We start from the raw sequence: 16,909 nt of genomic DNA on the forward strand, positions 1-16,909 counted from the left end.
CTATTCTATTCTATTCTATTCTATTCTATTTTCTATTCTATTTTCTATTCTGTTCTATTCTATTCTATTCTGTTCTATTCTATTCTATTTCCTATTCTATTCCATTCTATTCTATTCTATTCTGTTCTATTCTATTCTATTCTATTCTCTATTCTATTTTCTATTCTATTTTCTATTCTGTTCTATTCTGTTCTGGAGTGCTGTTTGCTGTCGGTTTATATTCTGTCGGTTTATATTTATTGCCTGTCTTGGGGGGGGCAGCCTTAGGGATTCTTTGCTTGGGCTGTTTACTAATAGCTCTGTGGTCGTTTCTGGACTGAGGTCTTGGTTCCTTGATTCTTGATCTGAAGGTGACCTTGGAGCTAATCTATGCTGATCTGAGATTCCTGGTGGGAGAGGGGCTGGGGTCTTTCCCTTTGGGGCTGGTTGTCTCTTTTACATCGTCTATAAAGGTTGTTAATGTCTATGTGCCTATTGAGGGCCGATTTGTCGGAGTGCCGTGCTTCTAGACGTCCCCTGGCCTTTTTGGATTCGGCCTGGGTCTTGGATGGTCACACTTTCCCAATTAAAAACATGGTTGAATCTGTCCATAGGTTGTGAAATTAAAGACTTTTCGTCAGGCCTTTTGACTGCCACTTGGTGTTCGTGGATGCCTTCTGCCCATCTTCTGTCTGTTTGTCCCACATAGTGGTTGTTGCAGTCCTTACAGAGTATGTTGTGGATAACTCCTGTTTTTTTCTTCTGGGGTTGCTGGATCTTTTACCCTAACTAGGTAACACCCTAACCAGTTAACAGAAGCCTGCATGCTGGAAAGACTTGGGGTGGGTGATAGGAGTAGTTCGGGCACCATGATTTAATTAAAAATGGAATTTCAGCCCTCTAAAACAGGAGTCTCCAACCTTGGCAACGTGAAGACTTGTGAACTTCAACTCCCAGAATTCCTCAGCCAGCCTGGCTGCCTGAGGAATTCTGGGAGTTGAAGTCCACAAGTCTTCACGTTGCCAAGGTTGGTGACCCCTGCTCTAAAAGATCTAGGCAGCCATGATGACTCAGGAGAGGCCTTCTCCTCTCTGACAGCAGGGCTTGTTGTTCCCCTGTCAACAACCACAGAACAACCCGGGCTGGTTCTACCTGGTGCCAGGTAACTGGTGGCCGCTGCTGCCCCGACAAACGCCCCCCGCATGGGGGCCCCTCGTCCTCTCCCTCGTGCCGCCGCAGACATGGCTGTGTTTACAAGCCCTCCTTTGGTCTGTGGAGAGAGGCAGAGAAGGGTGAAGGCCATCAAAACTCACAGCTGCTGTTGACTCGCTTCCTTTCATTCTGTCATCTTCAAAGGGGGATTCTGGTCCTGGGGTGGGGGTCAGGATGGACTGAAGGAGGGAGCGGGAAGAATAGAATGAGAATAGGGACAGGGACGGGATGGGACGGGGCGGGGCGGGGCAGGGCAGAGCAGAGTAGAAAATATGGCATGGCATGGCATGGCATAGAATAGAGTAGAACAGAATAGAATAGAATAATGGAGTGGAGGAATAGAATAGAATAGAATAGAATAGAATAGAATAGAATAGAATAGAATAGAATAGAATAGAATAGAATAGAATAGAATAGAATAGAATAGAATAGAATAGAATAGAAATAGAAATAGAATAAGTAATAGAAAAAATAATAGAATAAGAAATATAAATATAAATATAAATAGAACAGAATAGAATAGAATAGAGTAGAACATGGAAAGAATAGAATAGAATAGAATAGAATAGAATAGAATAGAATAGAATAGAATAGAATAGAATAGAATAGAATAGAATAGAATAGAATAGAATAGAATAGAATAGAATAGAACATGGAAATGGAAATGGAATTGGAATATGGAAATGGAAATGGGAATAGAATAGAATAGAATAGAATAGAATAGAATAGAATAGAATAGAATAGAATAGAATAGAATAGAATAGAATAGAAACCAATACAATACAATAGAATAGAATAAATAATAGAATAAGTAACAGAATAGAAATAGAAATAGAATAGAGTAAGTAATAGAATAAATAATAGAATAAGAAATAGAAATAGAAATAGAAATAGAATAGAATAGCAGAGTTGGAAGGAACCTTGGAGGTCATCTAGTCCAACCACCCGCCCACCCTTTCTTGAAGAATGAGATTCTTCAAGAGCAGAGACCCGCCAGGTCCTATTTAGTGGCCAAGCTAAGCGAACTGGGGACCGTATTCCAGGTTCCTTCTCCACGACATCATCTGCAGACGGCTTTCTCTTCCCCACGATGCTGTCATGAAGGGCCACAGTTTGTCCTCTCCTGCTCTGCTCAAACCCCTCCCTCAATTCCCCCCCAGCTGGATCTGCTCCCCTCCCTTCCTCTCCACCCCAAAGTCTTCCCCCTCCCCCATCCAAATCCTCTGGGTTTCTGCTGGTTTCAGAAGCTTGCAGCGGGAACTCGGATCCACCTGGCCCACGCAAGATGCAGCCCCCTCCCCTCTCACCTGTGGGAGAATCTTCTTCTTCTTATTGGCAGCCGCGTTGGGGCCCGAAAAGAGCTTCTCAAGAGCCGCCAAGGCAGCACTGGCCTTGGCTACTTTCTTGTTGGGGCCAGCCCCTCGGAACCTCTGCCCGTCGACTTCTACCTGGAAGCGAGATTGGCAATTGGCATCCTAGCCGGGCGTCACCCCCAGAGGAAGTCCTAAGCCCGGGGGTGGGTGGGTGGGGACCCTCCTCACCTCCATCACAAACCGCTTGTCATGGCTTCCTCCTGTCTCGGAGATGAGCTCGTATTTCAGGCCTCGCCGCTTCTCGTTTAGCTCCATCACTGGATTCTTGCCGCTGGCTGTGAGGATGGGACCCTGAGTTCGGACCTAGGAGAAGCAGGGAGGGCTTGAGGGCTGCCAGGCCCCCCACAGTTCCATCCCGTGCAACGTAGGTTAAGTAGGTAAAGAGGTAGGTAGGTGGGTAGAAAGATAGATAGATAGATAGATAGATAGATAGATAGATAGATAGATAGATAGATAGATAGATAGATAGGGGGATAAATAAGTAGATAGGTACATGATGAATAGAATAGAATAGAATAGAATAGAATAGAATAGAATAGAATAGAATAGAATAGAATAGAATAGAATAGAATAGAATAGAATAGAATAGAATAGAATAGAATAGAATAGAATAGAACAGAAATTGGAATGGAATGGAATGGAATGAATAGAATAGGATAGGATAGGATAGGATAGGATAGAATAGAATAGAATAGAATAGAAATGAATAGAATAGAATAGATAATAGAATAAGGAATAGAATAGAATAGAAATTGGAATGGAATGGAATGGAATGGAATGGAATGAATAGAATAGAATAGAATAGAATAGAATAGAACGGAATTGGAATGGAATGGAATAGAGAAGAGAAGAGAAGAGAAGAGAAGAGAAGAGAAGAGAAGAGAAGAGAAGAGAAGAGAAGAGAAGAGAAGAGAGATTTGTATGTTTGTAGGTAGATGACAGATAGATAGATAGAGATTACATAAATAAGTAGATAGGTACATGATAGGTACATGGATGGGTGGGTGGGTGGGTAGGTAGACGGACGGACGGACGGACAGAGATCTGAATAGAGGGATGGATAGAGGGATGGAAGCAAGGAAGGAGTGGAATATGGACAGAGGGAAGGGAAGAGAGAGAAGGACATAGAGAGAGAGAGGCAAACAGGGAAGGTAGAAAGATAGAATGAAGGAAGGTAGGCGATTGGAGACGACAGAGGGATGAATGGACAGACAGATGGAGAAGAGAAAGGAAGGAAGGAAGGAAGGAAGGAGCAGCTCCAGATTTCTCTATCCCCCTCCCCCACCCTTCAGGAAACTGCTCTGGCACAATTCATACAAGAAGGGGATGCAGTTCCTTCCTGGAGCCATCCGTGCTTTCATCCCTATTTTTTCTGCTCAGGAGCGTTTTCACACCTGATGACACCCACGTATTTTTCAGGAAACGGCCACCAGCACAGGAGACCTCCCTGTTTGTGGAACTGTGTGACAGCCTCAGCTCCTTCATGGCTGCCGTCCACGGGCCGGCATGACTTGGTGTCTCTATGATGGTTGCCCCCCTCCACACACACACACACATACACTTCCACCCGTCTGGGACAGAAATACTGGAGGCGGCCGAAGTTTCCCGTTACTCCCCCGAGGCGCCTGCTCCGATGCTGAGCAAGGGGAAGATCACCTTACTCGCCGGGTGTCCCAGCGACACCGTCCCTTGGCCCACAGGCAGCCAAAGTCTAGGGGCAATGAAATCACTTTGCTCGTTTTTTAAAAAAAAAATAAGATTTAGCTTTTTTGCTCCTTGGGCGAAAAGAGCCAAGGGAGAAAAAAGAGAATGGCCGAAAAAAGCGTGGGAAAGCAGGAAACGAAGCATCCTCTTGCCTGCTTGCAACGTCCTTGTGCGAATGGCTTTGCGCGTGAAAAGACAACCCAGTTTTGAGTTTTGATCACTGATGCCTAAAGAGGCATAACGGGTCTTTAGGCGCTTTCGCTCCTGACCCAGAAATTGGCACGTTGCTTTCTGTTTCAAAAAAGGAAAAAAAAAATTGATCTCATAGAGAATAAACAAGAAATGCAAAGAGGGAGGGAGGGAGGGAAGAAAGAAGGAAGGAATAAAGGAAAAGAAGGAAGAACGGAGGGAGGGAGGAAGAGAGGGAGGAAAGGAGGGAGGGAAGAAGGAAGGAAGGAAGGAAGGAAGGAAGGAAGGAAGGAAGAAAGAAAGAATGAAAGAAAGAAAGAAAGAAAGAAAGAAAGAAAGAAAGAAAAGAAAGAAAGAAAGAAAAAAGAAAGAAGAGAGGGAAGGAAGGAATGGAAGAAGGAAGGGAGGAAGGTAAGAAGGAAGGAATGGAAGGAGGAAGGAATAAAGGAACAAAGGGAAGGAGGGAGGGAAGAAGGAAGGAAGGAAGGAAGGAAGGAAGGAAGGAAGGAAGGAAAGAAAGAAAGAAAGAAAGAAAGAAAGAAAGAAAGAAAGAAAGAAAGAAAGAAAGAAAGAAAGAAAGAAAGAAAGAAAGAAAGAAAGGAGGGAAGGAAGGAGACGTACCTCTAAGGTTGCAGAGGTATCCACTGTGGAATTTCCATTATTATTGCTCGTGTTTGAAGACACAGTCTCACTTTTCCCTTCGGTGTCCGACTTCTCATCGGAGCTTGTACATTCCATGTCTGCGTCGAAGCCGGTGGGGTAACCCATGGCTTGCAACACCTGCGTAAATTGCGTTATCAGGAGACCTTCTCACTCGGCAAGATGCCAACAAGCCAGACACTCGACCCCTCGCCCCAGCCCGGCTGACTCACCTTTACGGCCACGTGAAGCTTCGCCGTCTTCTTGGAAGGTCCTGAGGCTTCGTAGGTCGTCCCGTCCACGTCCACGGACATGGTGAAGACCGGGGCGTGGACGGGACCCGACTGAGAGAGCAGCTTGTACTGCAGGCCGGGCCGGATCTGGTTCAGCCGCATCAAGGCATTCATGAGGTCTATTGCTTTGCTGTCAAGGACTGTTGAAGGAAGCCAAGGCGGAGACAGACTAAGAAGGGGAGAAGCTGGGGGAGGGGGGGGCCTCTTTGAGAGTCCTGAAGATTCCCTCCCTTCTCTCGGAGAAACTAAGCAGGGTCAGGAGACCACCAGGCGATCCTAGAGCTGAAGGTTAGTCAGGAAAATTGGAAAAAAAATAATCCAGAAAAAGGAGACCACTAAATCACTTCCTATTGTTGTCTGAATGGAAGAACTGAATAGGCTGATGTTTTCCAGAACCAACTTTCACTTTCCTTTCTTTCCTTTCACTTTCCTTTCTTCCCTTCCCTTTCCTCCCTTTTTCTTTCTTTCTCTTTTTTCTTTCTTCTTTCTTTTTCTTTCTTTCTTTCTTTCTTTCTTTCTTTCTTTCTTTCTCTCTCTCTCTCTCTCTCTCTCTCTCTCTCTCTCTCTCTTTCATTCATGTATTTAATTTATTTATTTGTTAAATTTAATTCTCTGAAACCACCTCTCAGGGCGAAGTTTGAAACTTGTTTGAAAGCTTAACACCCAGCACTTGCAAAAAGGCAAAGGTTTTTACCCCAACCCAAAGTTGACTACAGTGAGGTTTGGAAAAAAAGAATTTTTATAAAGAGAAAATAGGAATGATCTGGTTTTATCTGTTTACTAGAGAGAAGCCAAACAGGTAAAAATCAGAGCTGACGGTGGCCGATTCAGGACGCCAAAAAGCATCTTCTGCTAAGCACTGGAAATACTCAAAGGACTCATTTAGTGTCCGCAATTGGAACGGGCAACTCGGTCCTTAAGCGAAGCAATTGCTCAGTGAAACCACGACTGGGTTCACAGTCTTTACTTCAGTTTTCCTTTGCATTGTAAGCTGGCCGTAAATGCATAGACCGGTTGCCAAGTGACTTTTCCCTCACCGTCGTAACTGCAAACAGTGGCCAAAGGAGGCAGTCAATAAACAAGGACCAGAAATTCCCCATTGCAAGAGTTAGCCAACAATGGAAGGGAAATGAAGGGCAGCTGGGAAATGAACCACATGGCGATAACGAAAGGCAAGGAGAAGGAAGCATCCTTACTTTTCCTCAGATTCCTCTTCATTTTCTTATTGGGGTCTTTCTCGTCCCCCAACCCGTCTTCGAAAGGCCTCTTTAGGGCAGAGGAAACTGTGCCTAGAAAGAGAGAAAATCTTTTTTTACTGCATCGGCGTCGCTGATGGATACGCTGCAGCGGAGGTGCTTTTTTTCGCGAGGAAACTGGACTTTGTTTTTCCTTTGAAGACATTTCGCTTCTCATCTAAGAAGCTTCCTCAGGTTCTGACTGAATGGTGGGGAAGTGGAAGGATTTATACTCCTTTTAGAGAGTCGTCAAGGCCACTTGGAGGTTTACCTGTGTCCTCAGGCTCACCTGAGCAGTGCAAATGGGTGTGAGGCCTTCTTGGCTGCAGGATGTTTACTGCCCTGGGTCCCTTCCTTGTCGAAGGCAGGGGCAGGCTGTTGGGGATGTGACTAGGTTGTCTGAAGCGCAAACTGAAGCGCAAACGCTTCCTGGAGTCTGCAATGTTTTCTGGAAATCCATTCAGGAGTATGTAAGGAGTCTAAATCCTTCCATTCCCCACCCTCCAGTCAGAGCTGAAGAAGCTTCTTGGAGGAGAAGCAAAATGTCTTCAAAGAAAAAGCAAAAAGTCCAGTGGCCTCTTGAAAAAGCATCTTTGGGAACAACTCTGGCCTGGAGGACTTGAGAATCTCCACAGACGTTGAAAAAACAAACTTTGGCATCAAGAAAGATTGGCTGTGGGAACCGCTCTTTGGATGCGGGAGGGGGGGAAAATCTCTTATTAAAATATATATAAACAAACATCGAAAGCCCTCAAAGAGGAGGAACAAAAAGCAAAATACAAACAGATCAATGAGGGAGTTTAAAAACGTCAGGGAGGTTATAATTTTCCAGCTCCCAGTCAATTAGTTGCAATTAATTAGTCCGCGATTGTTATCACTGGAACAGACCGAGATGCAAGGATTGGCTGTTGAGGAAAGGGAGAATGACAGGATAACAGAGCTGGAAGGGACCTTGGAGGTCATCTAGTCCAGCCCCCTGCTCAACCCTACCCCATTCCAGACAAACAGTTGCCCAGTCTCTTCTTAAAAACCTCCCGTGTTGGAGCACCCACAGCTTCTGGTGGCAAGCTGTTCCACTGGTTAACGGTTCTCACTGCCAGGAAATTCCTCTCTAGTTCTACGTTGCTTCTCTCCTTGATTAGTTTCCATCCGTTGCTTCTCGTCCTCCCTTCAGCTACACCTACCTTCTTTGTCGGCCCCCGACCACGAATATTTCTGGAACAGTTTATTGGAAGGGAGAGGATCCATTTCCAGCACCTTGTAGATTTGGCCAAAAGCCGACAGTCTCAGGGCATGCTGTGGGGGGGGGGGGAAATATGAAAATGGGTCAAACACAGAAGGACACCAGTTGGCGATTCAGCCCCACTCCAAGACCAAAGAGCCCTCTCCTCCAGAAATTGGGTGTCATTCCACCCGTCACCCCAAGAAACGGCTCTGGGTGTCGTTAATCCATGAAGACACTCGTTCTCCATTGTTTGTGGGGGGCGGGGGGAAAGGAGACCAACCTAGGTGGCTGGCACGTTTTACCTGGGCACTATGGGTTATGGCTTCCCTTTGTGGAACAGTCAGGCTAAACAAGGCATCCGTTGGCTCTCGCTCACAGGGGTCATGCACACCGGGCCCACCTAGGGACAAGGAAGGAGTTCAACCCTCACGCTTCTCCAATGGCCCTCAAAAACCACAATCGTGATGCCACGGAACAACAAAAAAGAGCCATGTGGGAGGAAAAGGGCTAGTTAGAGATGGGTGTCTCCTACACCAGGGGTCCCCAACCTATGGTCCGTGTCCCAGAATCGGGCTGTGGGCTCTCGACCAGCGGAAACGGCTGGCCGGTACACACACACTTGGGCACACATTTCCCTCCACTCATGCTAGCGCCTGCGGCCCTGTTTGCACATGCGCGTGGCCATCAACAGGGCAGGTGTCCGCAGCCCATTTGCGCATGCGCCGCTAGCCCGGGCGGTTTGCGTGGCCCGTTGGCGCATGCGTGAAGGGGCCGCTAGCTGCCGTGCCGGGGGGGTGCGTGGCCATTCACACACGGCACCAACGCATGCCACAAGTGCAAACGGGGCTGCTAGTGCCGTGCCAGTGTGCGTGGCCCCGTGCGTGAGCGCACACCAATTTTGAAGCTGCTCTCCTCCGGTCCTCGAGGTCGGAAAGGTCGGAGTCCTCTGTGCTACACCATTTTATCAATTGGATTGTATCCGTTTTGACTATGGGATTTCAAGGGAAGGTCTAAAGGGAAAAACCCTGGAGGCAGCTGGGAATGAAGGAAATGATTCCTCCAGCCATCCTTGACTTGTACCAGCCATGCTTGCTCAGAACCACCTCAAAAATGAGAGCGTAGTTTCCGACAGGTGAACCTCCGTGAAAAACTACCCTGTGTTTTATAGAAGCGCTCTCTGAAAAAGGATGCAGTCAACAAGGCGTCAAGCGCCAAAGCAACTTATTCTGCTCCAGCCATTGTTGTTTCTTAGCTTGCCAACAGACCCAGGGGAGTGGGGGGGATGTTGGGACTGCTCCGCAGACCTCCAAACGGTCCAGCCTGGGAACCAAGGTCATCGGAGAACCCTCTGGGCTGGGAACTGACGATTTTTCTCACGACAAACGTCTGACACTTAATTGGGGGGATGTGACCTGCGTTATCATAGGGGAAGGGAGATTCTACACTTTTCCATTTACTGTTCTGGCGCCAATTTAGCCAGAACTGTTTTTCTATCCATCCATGCCGATATGCTGAGCTCAGTAAAGTTTTGCATTAGAGATCGAAATCTCTCAGCTGCGCTTACTTCGTTGGGATCATCGGTCGGAACCTTGGCCCAAGGATTATTTTTCACCAAAGGAACTGGCTGGTTTTGAGGGCAGTTTCATCGTTCTCCTACGTCAGAGAAGACTACACATCTTCTGAAATCACAGGATCAAGCAATACCAGAAGCCCGCTCTCCAAAAGGGAGATTGGAGGTGCTAGAGTGATCCATCAATGCATGACTGGTCAACCTCCAAGTAAGAGCTTGGCAGATCTTACCTGGCAACAGGATGCCTGAGGCCAAACACTCCAACACTCGCCGGAGAGCTTCCCCTGCACCCAACGGCCTGTTGCAGGTGCCAATGGCTTTCTCGCACAGCAGCTCCAAGGGCTGAAAGACAACTGGATGGTGTCAGCACTAATGGTCTAGAGAAATATCCTAGAAAGACAAACAGACTGATGGACAGACAAGGCAAGCCCAGCCAAGAGGTCAGAAAGGCACCAAATCATTTCTATCCATCTTAGAAATCCCGCCATCTTCTTGGAGACATCTGAACGTTGGATCCACCCAAGGAGAATCGTAACCTCGCCATCCTCTTTGGGCAACTGGTGTCATGAGACCCACCCACCACTGGGAGTACAATGGGCACAGTAGCACTACCTGTGATCCAGATTCAATCTTTACATCAGAACATAAAACAAACACTCTTTCTGTAGAGAACGTTGCGTTGGCAATCTATCAAGTAGTGCATCAATTTGGGACCAGGGAGAAAAATCCCTTGTGTGGAGTATGTAAAAAAATATATATTCTAGCAATATTCCAGGATTTTTTGGGGGGGAGGAAATTACATGGTAGCAGAGACGCTTGCTCCTTGGGAGGAAAGCCATGGCAAATCTAGACAGCACACTAAAAAGCAGAGACGTCACCCTGTCAACAAAAGTGCGTATAGTCAAGGCCATGGTCTTCCCAGTTGCAATGCATGGCTGTGAAAGTTGGACCATAAGAAAGGGTGAGCGCCAAAGAATTGAGGCCTTTGAACTCTGGTGCTGGAGAAGACTCCTGCGAGTCCCTTGGACTGCCAGGCGATCAAACCGGTCAGTCCTAGAGGAGATCAACCCTGACTGCTCTTTAGAAGGCCAGATCCTGAAGTTGAAACTCAAATACTTTGGCCACCTAATGAGAAGGAAGGACTCACTGGAGAAGAGCCTAATGCTGGGAAAGGTTGAGGGCAAGAGAAGAAGGCGCCGACAGAGAATGAGGTGGCTGGATGGAGTCACTGAAGCAGTAGACGTGAGCTTAAAGGGACTCCAGAAGATGGTAGAGGACAGGAAGGCCTGGAGGAACGTCGTCCATGGGGTTGCAATGGGTCAGACACAACTTCACAACTAACAACAAAAACAAGAGCTGCCCCTCACCAATGATGCTACTCAGTTGGGTAATGTAACATCTGCAAGCCAACAAAGCAAGGTCAGAAGGCACCAAGGCCTCCACTGTTCAACCCTGAGCTGCATATCTTCTCTTCTACTGGTGGGAAAAGCTAGGACTTCTGTACTGGATCCATCACTTTTTGGCCAGAAGCTTCCTTGCAGGAAAACTACTTTGTGGTCCTCTCCCCACAGGTGTGGAAACCTGCTCTTTCTTGCCCACCAAAAGGAATAAAGGTTGGAACGGATGCTTTTTGTTTTCAACAGACCTAACTTAGGAGACAATCCTGGACCGTGGATGGTCGAGGATGGCTCTTGAGGTGTTGTTGAACTGGGTGCTTGCCCTGAAGATTCTGTCTCACGGACAGATAACCTAACTCCATCTTGTTGTTGTTAGTTGCCAAGTCGTGTCCAACCCATCGCCACCCCATGGACAACACTCCTCCAGGCCTTCCTGTCCTCTACCATCTTCTGGAGTCCATTGAAGCTCATGCCTACTGCTTCAGTGACTCCATCCAGCCACCTCATTCTCTGTCGTCCCCTTCTTCTCTTGCCCTCAACCTTTCCCAGCATTAGGCTCTTCCCCAGGGAGTCCTTCCTTCTCATTAGGTGGCCAAAATATTTGAGTTTCTACTTCAGGATCTGACCTTCTAAAGAGCAGTCGGGGTTGATCTCCTCTAGGACTGACCGGTTTGATCGCCTTGCAGTCCAAGGGACTCGCAGGAGTCTTCTCCAGCACCAGAGTTCAAAGGCCTCAATTCTTTGGCGCTCAGCCTTTCTTATGGTCCAACTTTCACAGCCACGCATTGCAACCCCATAGAAGGTACTAATATCTGCAGTCAACAATTGCCAAGGATGATTTTTTTTTACAAAAGAAACTGGCTGGTTTTTATCAGCGATCTCAAATGCCAAGGAGGAAAAAAATCAGAAGAGGCAAACTTAATTTTTTTTTTTGCAAACAGAAAATTTTGCAAACGCGAAGTAAGCAACACTCACCCAGCCTTTCAAGGGAGCCCAAGTAGGAACTCTGTTGCATAAATCCCTCAGGATCCGTAGCACAATCACACAGGATTTGAGTCCGTTCGCTCTGGCCTAAAAACAAAGAAACCCAGAATTGCCCCATTCTTGTCTGCAGGGTGTCCAACCTAAACAACTATGATTTAAAAAAAAGAAAAGAAAAAAGAAAATAAGAAACTTTTCAAAAGGCTACGATAGGTAAGAACAAAAAGCCCAACCTGAAACCATTTGGCGTGTCGCAGAGACGCCAAAGCTTCGAGGCATTTTTTCCTGGTGAGTAAATCCGAAGGCTCTTTCACCGGGACACTGTCTACTGGGAAAATGGGAATATGAGAGAAAACAAAAAAAGAGACATGCAGAGTTGGATCAAGCGGACAATTCTGTTGCTCCAAACACAGAACAAATGCAAGACAGAAGAGTTTTAATAAGACGCCCAGAATTGCACTGACTTCCATTTTAACTCTGCAATTTTTGTCTTAGCAAGGATGCATTGTATTATTTTTTAAAAACATGTATGCCAAGTTCTTTTTTTAAAAAAAAATAGTAGTAAATAGGCGTGTGCACAAGAAGCAAAACAGAGGCCTTTTTTTTCTCCTTTCCAGCGTTTGCAGACAATCTGGGATCTTATTAATTGGTTAAAAAAGAACTTGGGGCAGACCGTACAAAGTGTGGTGCTTTGAAGCGTTCCCAGCTGTCATTTTTCTCCAGGCAAGGGGAAAAATAAACCATCATGGAAGCAAGACGACTGTCAGCAGCTTCTCTGCTACCTGAAAAATTCTCGAGGGCTCCTTCCTAAAAGGCTGTACGTTTGGTTACGTAGCTTCCCCCTACTTTTTCATAAAAGCAACACTCAGAAACAGGATGCATGGGAAAATCAGGAATCTGCAGAGAGAACTTTTTTATTATTATTATTATTATTTTAAATGTTCTCTCTGCTGGAGATCTTCCCAATTTGGATCAGACAGCAGCCAAACACTGAAATTTACCCTCTGTTTCTTCGGAAGCCTTCCAGCTTGGCGTGGCCCACGGCCGTTTTAAGGAGGCACCTCTGCTGGTTTTTATCCCTTCTCTACCTTTTTCGATAAGACATGGATGGGCTGCAGCAAACAATTATAATGCTTTGCCTGTTCGTTAGGTAGAAGAAATTTTTTTTGGGGGGTGGGGGGGTGGGGAAGACATTTGGTGGTCATCCGATCAGAGGCTTTCTGGAGAAGATTCTGCATCCAGAACTTTTAAGAGTTTTTTGCCAACCAATCCTGCTAAACTGGCACAAATCCAATCAGGAGGTAGCCAGTTCGCACCTTCAGCTTTGGATGGAGCTGAGATGGTGATCAACCACATCGATGATGATGATTATTATTATTATTATTATTATTATTATTATTATTATTATTATTATTATTATTATTATTATTATTATTATTATTATTATATTATTATTATTATTATCATCATCATCATCATTATTAGAGCCTTGGTGGAGCAGTGGGCTAATGCCTCCTTAAGTAACACCAGCTGCCTGCAATTAGTGCAGGTTCGAGTCCCACCAGGCTCAAGGTTGACTCAGCCTTCCATCCTTCCGAGGTAGGTAAAATGAGGACCCAGATTGTTGGGGGCAATTAAGCTGACTTTGTAATAATGCCGCTGGGGTGTGTGTGAAAACCCTAATAAGCAGGCATATACATAGAATGAAGGCTACTGCTAAGCTTGTAAGCCGCCCTGAGTCTTCGGAGAAGGGCGGGATATAAATGCAATTAAAATAAATAAAATAAAAATATTATTATTATTATTATTATTATTATTATTATTATTATTATTATTATTATTATCATATCATTATATTATTATTATTATTATTATTATTATTATTATTATTATTATTATTATTATTATTATTATTATTTTCCAAGGCAAGCCAATGTTGTGCTTTGAAGTTGCCATAAGAATTACATTTTTTTTCCCCCCCAAGCTGAGCAAAGAGCTTCCTTCCAGCTCTTGAGAACGAAGCAACTGGAGTGGAAGTTAAAGGTGCGTTTGTGCGTTCTTCTGGGGGGGCGGGGGGAAAGTTCCCCAGAACAACTGCCATCTCTCCATCTTTGCTTTTGGGGAAAGGAAGCAACCGTTGGGTGTGACTGAACACACAAGGAGACCGCTAGCTGGGAAGAGCTGGTTTTGCAAGGGAAAAGTACTACAAAGGAAATTGCCGTCGGAAGGGTAACGTATAGCTTTGCATTTTGCCTTTGTGTATTTTCTTATATTTTCAGCAATGCCTTTTACTCCAGGGGTTTCCAACCTTAGCAACTTGTACCACTTGTGGACTTCAACTCCCAGGGTTCCGGGAGTTGAAGTCAACAAGTCGTAAAGGTGTCAAGACTGGAGACCCCTTAGGGAATGATTGGCAACTTAAACCATTAGAGGAGTTAAGACACGAAAACATAACGTTACTCTTGGTTTCAATATACCCAATTGAAAGCTAGGTGGAAGTCAGATCAAAAGGTTGGCATCACAATTACAGATCAAAATTTAGTAAAGCAAATTAGAGATTTAAATTGTGCACATATAAAGAGGATATATAATGCTTTAATTGAATTGGATTCGGAAACGGAACTGGTTAAAGACTGCATGATAAAGTGGGCACAAAATATTCAGGAACCAATTTCGTTGGACACCTGGGAGATAATTTGGGTCAGAAATGTTAAATTTACTCAGGCTCAAAATTTAAGAGAAAATTTTTATAAAATGTTTTATAGATGGCATCTGGATCCCAAGAAGTTGTCCAACATGTATCCTAATTTACAGTCTAAATGTTGGAGGTGTGGTAGTTTAGAAGCTACCTATTTTCACATGTGGTGGACTTGTAGAAATATAAAAGCTTTTTGGATTAAAATTTGGTGGAACATTCAAAAGATTTTTAAGAGAAAGATAAAGTTTTCTCCGCAATTGTTTCTATTGGGTATTGTTGTAGGTTGTGATGTTAAAGAAACTAACTTGATGTTGAACATGATAACAGCAGCACGGTTACTGGTGGGACAATATTGGAAGAAGGATAGTTTGCCCACTATAGAAGAATGGGTGTTTAAAGTTTCGAATCTTGCAGAAATGTCTAAGATTTCTGCTTATTTGAAGGATCATTCACAGGAAAGATATATTTCAGTTTGGAGGAGATGGATAGATTATATTCAGAACAAATATGGGACTAAAAAGTTCCATTTAGCTTATGAGTAGATTTTAGTGGGATATTCTTATTAGTACGTTGTTTGTAGTTATATTAAAGGGGAGTTAAAGCACATTATGAATTTGGTTAATTGTATATTATGCATAATTTTCATTTAGAATATGATTATTGCAACTATAATCCTGTATTTAGCTCTGGGAAGTGGGGGGGGGAGTGGGTGGGTTTGGGGTGGGAGGGATTTGGGGATATATTGTAAAATTTTGTTTTTGTAAAACTCTTTAATGAAAAGAAAAAAAAAGACTGGAGACCCCTTGCTTTGTTCAGCCATGGGCCCGCCGGAAGCCTAAGAAAGCAGGAAAAAAAAAAGAGAATAAACCTCAAAATTCTGCCTTGCAATTGCCCTCTCCTTGCCTTGCTGAGGAACCACAAAGCACTACACAGTTACCGTCAGCCCTCTATGACCTTTGCAGCGCTGCTTTTCCGATCCGGTGGAGGGTTATTGGCGTGATGGGTCTGTAAGACAACCCAAGAAAAGCTGCAAAGTCATCCACGGGATTAGCCCTCAAGCGGCTCAGAAGCACAACACGGACACAACTCTAGTTTGGGGGGGGGGGGTGGTTTGTTTTTGTTTTCCACAAAAAAAAAGGAAGTTAGCTGTGGTTGTTTTGCTTTTTTTCCTCTCCCCAACTTTTTTTTCCCCCTCTCCCCAACCAGTTCCTTCTCCTAGGAGGCGAAGGGTAGTTATCCATGGATAACTGGGATCACTTGGATCGTATAATAAAGTCTGTTTGTACTTCAGGGGAAGGGCGAACGGAGTTTATTTATTCATCGGTCGAATTTATAGAGCGGCATTTCACAAATCACGATCCAGACGCGGCAGAAAGATCTGCCCGGATTTAAGCTATCGTGCAGCTATCGGCGAGTAAATAGAGACTTTGCGTGAAAGATGTTAGGGGAGGGGGGGAAAAAAAACAACAACAACAACGACAAATTGTCCGTCTCCAAGGCCATCTCACCAACCACGAATGGTGCTAGCAGCTTCCTTCACTGATCGTGCAGTTAGGTGACCATTAACGAGAGAGCGAAGGAAATTGCAAATGGCGGGCGATTTTGGAGACCCGCACCGTGGCCTTCTTCTGTCTTAATGGTTCGCCTGGAGGAAGACAAGCTTCCCCTTCAAAGTGCTGGTTAATGCTTTCTGAAGGAGCCATGCTGAAGAGGTTGAGGGAAGACCTTGGAAGGCAACAAGAGGTGGGGAGAAGTTATGCTGTGGTGTTTTCGAACGGCTGTGCCTCGACTGGAGGACGCAATGGTGAGAGTGAAACTGTTGGAGGAAGTCGGGGGGTGGGAAGAGAGAAGAATGGAAAGAGGAGCTGGGGTGGAGGAAGAGAGGGAGAGGACCAGTTGGGGAAACCGTGGGTAGAAAATGGTCATCAGTTCATGCCTGTCCATCAATGGTGGTGAAAGGTTAGTAAGGAAGTCCTAAGTAAAGTCGAGGAGATACAATAGGTCATGATTCGCTCCACAGAGGAGTTAGGGGTGAAGAAAGATGAATGTAGGGTGGAATCTGGGTCTGCAAGAGAACTTCCTCTAAAGGTTAATTGACCTCTTCTACTTCTCGCTTGGATTTCTTTCTTGGCCCAACAAGGGGCCAACATCAACTTACACCCGCTCAGTTTTACCCAGAAACACAGGTTTTCCTCATAAGAACCCACCTCTTTTTCTCCTGACGTCAAGACCTGGAGGCCATGAAACACCTGGGGTTGGACTAAGGCAGGGGTAGGCAACCTCGGCTCTTTTATGACTCGTGGACTTCAACTCCCAGAATTCCTGAGCCAGCCATGCTGAGGGAAAAGGGAGAGGTTTCCAAGATGAGCCATGCTGGCTCAGGAATTCTGGGAGTTGAAGTCCACAAGTCATGA

At 45.2% G+C, this 16,909-nt stretch overlaps 1 protein-coding gene and 1 long non-coding RNA gene across 13 annotated transcripts in view; one reads left to right on the forward strand and one right to left on the reverse strand.

Annotated features, from left to right (window-relative positions):
• STRBP (spermatid perinuclear RNA binding protein) overlaps positions 1 to 16,909 on the reverse strand; it is an 81,754-nt gene that overhangs the window by 11,960 nt on the left and 52,885 nt on the right. For 6 of the 12 annotated variants that reach the window (XR_014027983.1, XR_014027984.1, XR_014027985.1 and 3 more), the window contains exons 6-16: positions 12,031 to 12,125; positions 11,792 to 11,887; positions 9,650 to 9,761; positions 8,152 to 8,249; positions 7,809 to 7,920; positions 6,586 to 6,678; positions 5,330 to 5,529; positions 5,079 to 5,237; positions 2,733 to 2,867; positions 2,499 to 2,639; positions 1,132 to 1,249 (exon numbers count right to left, since the gene is read on the reverse strand). Coding sequence is in view for 8 of the 12 variants with exons in the window: in XM_081339616.1 (XP_081195742.1) it covers positions 1,132 to 1,249; positions 2,499 to 2,639; positions 2,733 to 2,867; positions 5,079 to 5,237; positions 5,330 to 5,529; positions 6,586 to 6,678; positions 7,809 to 7,920; positions 8,152 to 8,249; positions 9,650 to 9,761; positions 11,792 to 11,887; positions 12,031 to 12,125 (1,359 nt within the window). In the remaining 4 variants the exon portion in view is untranslated. Of the gene's footprint in view, positions 1 to 1,130; positions 1,250 to 2,498; positions 2,640 to 2,732; positions 2,868 to 2,894; positions 5,238 to 5,329; positions 5,530 to 6,585; positions 6,679 to 7,808; positions 7,921 to 8,151; positions 8,250 to 9,649; positions 9,762 to 11,791; positions 11,888 to 12,030; positions 12,126 to 16,909 lie in introns of those variants that run through there. The other 6 variants (XM_081339611.1, XM_081339613.1, XM_081339609.1 and 3 more) reach the window with 3 other exon arrangements.
• LOC308674843 lies at positions 13,996 to 15,998 on the forward strand. The gene is made up of 3 exons (XR_014027988.1): positions 13,996 to 14,026; positions 14,563 to 14,595; positions 15,287 to 15,998. It is a non-coding gene; the product is annotated as an uncharacterized lncRNA (long non-coding RNA).

The sequence above is a fragment of the Vipera berus genome, assembly GCF_964194415.1.
Source record: "Vipera berus genome assembly, chromosome: 15".
NCBI classification, from domain to species: Eukaryota; Metazoa; Chordata; class Lepidosauria; order Squamata; family Viperidae; genus Vipera; species Vipera berus.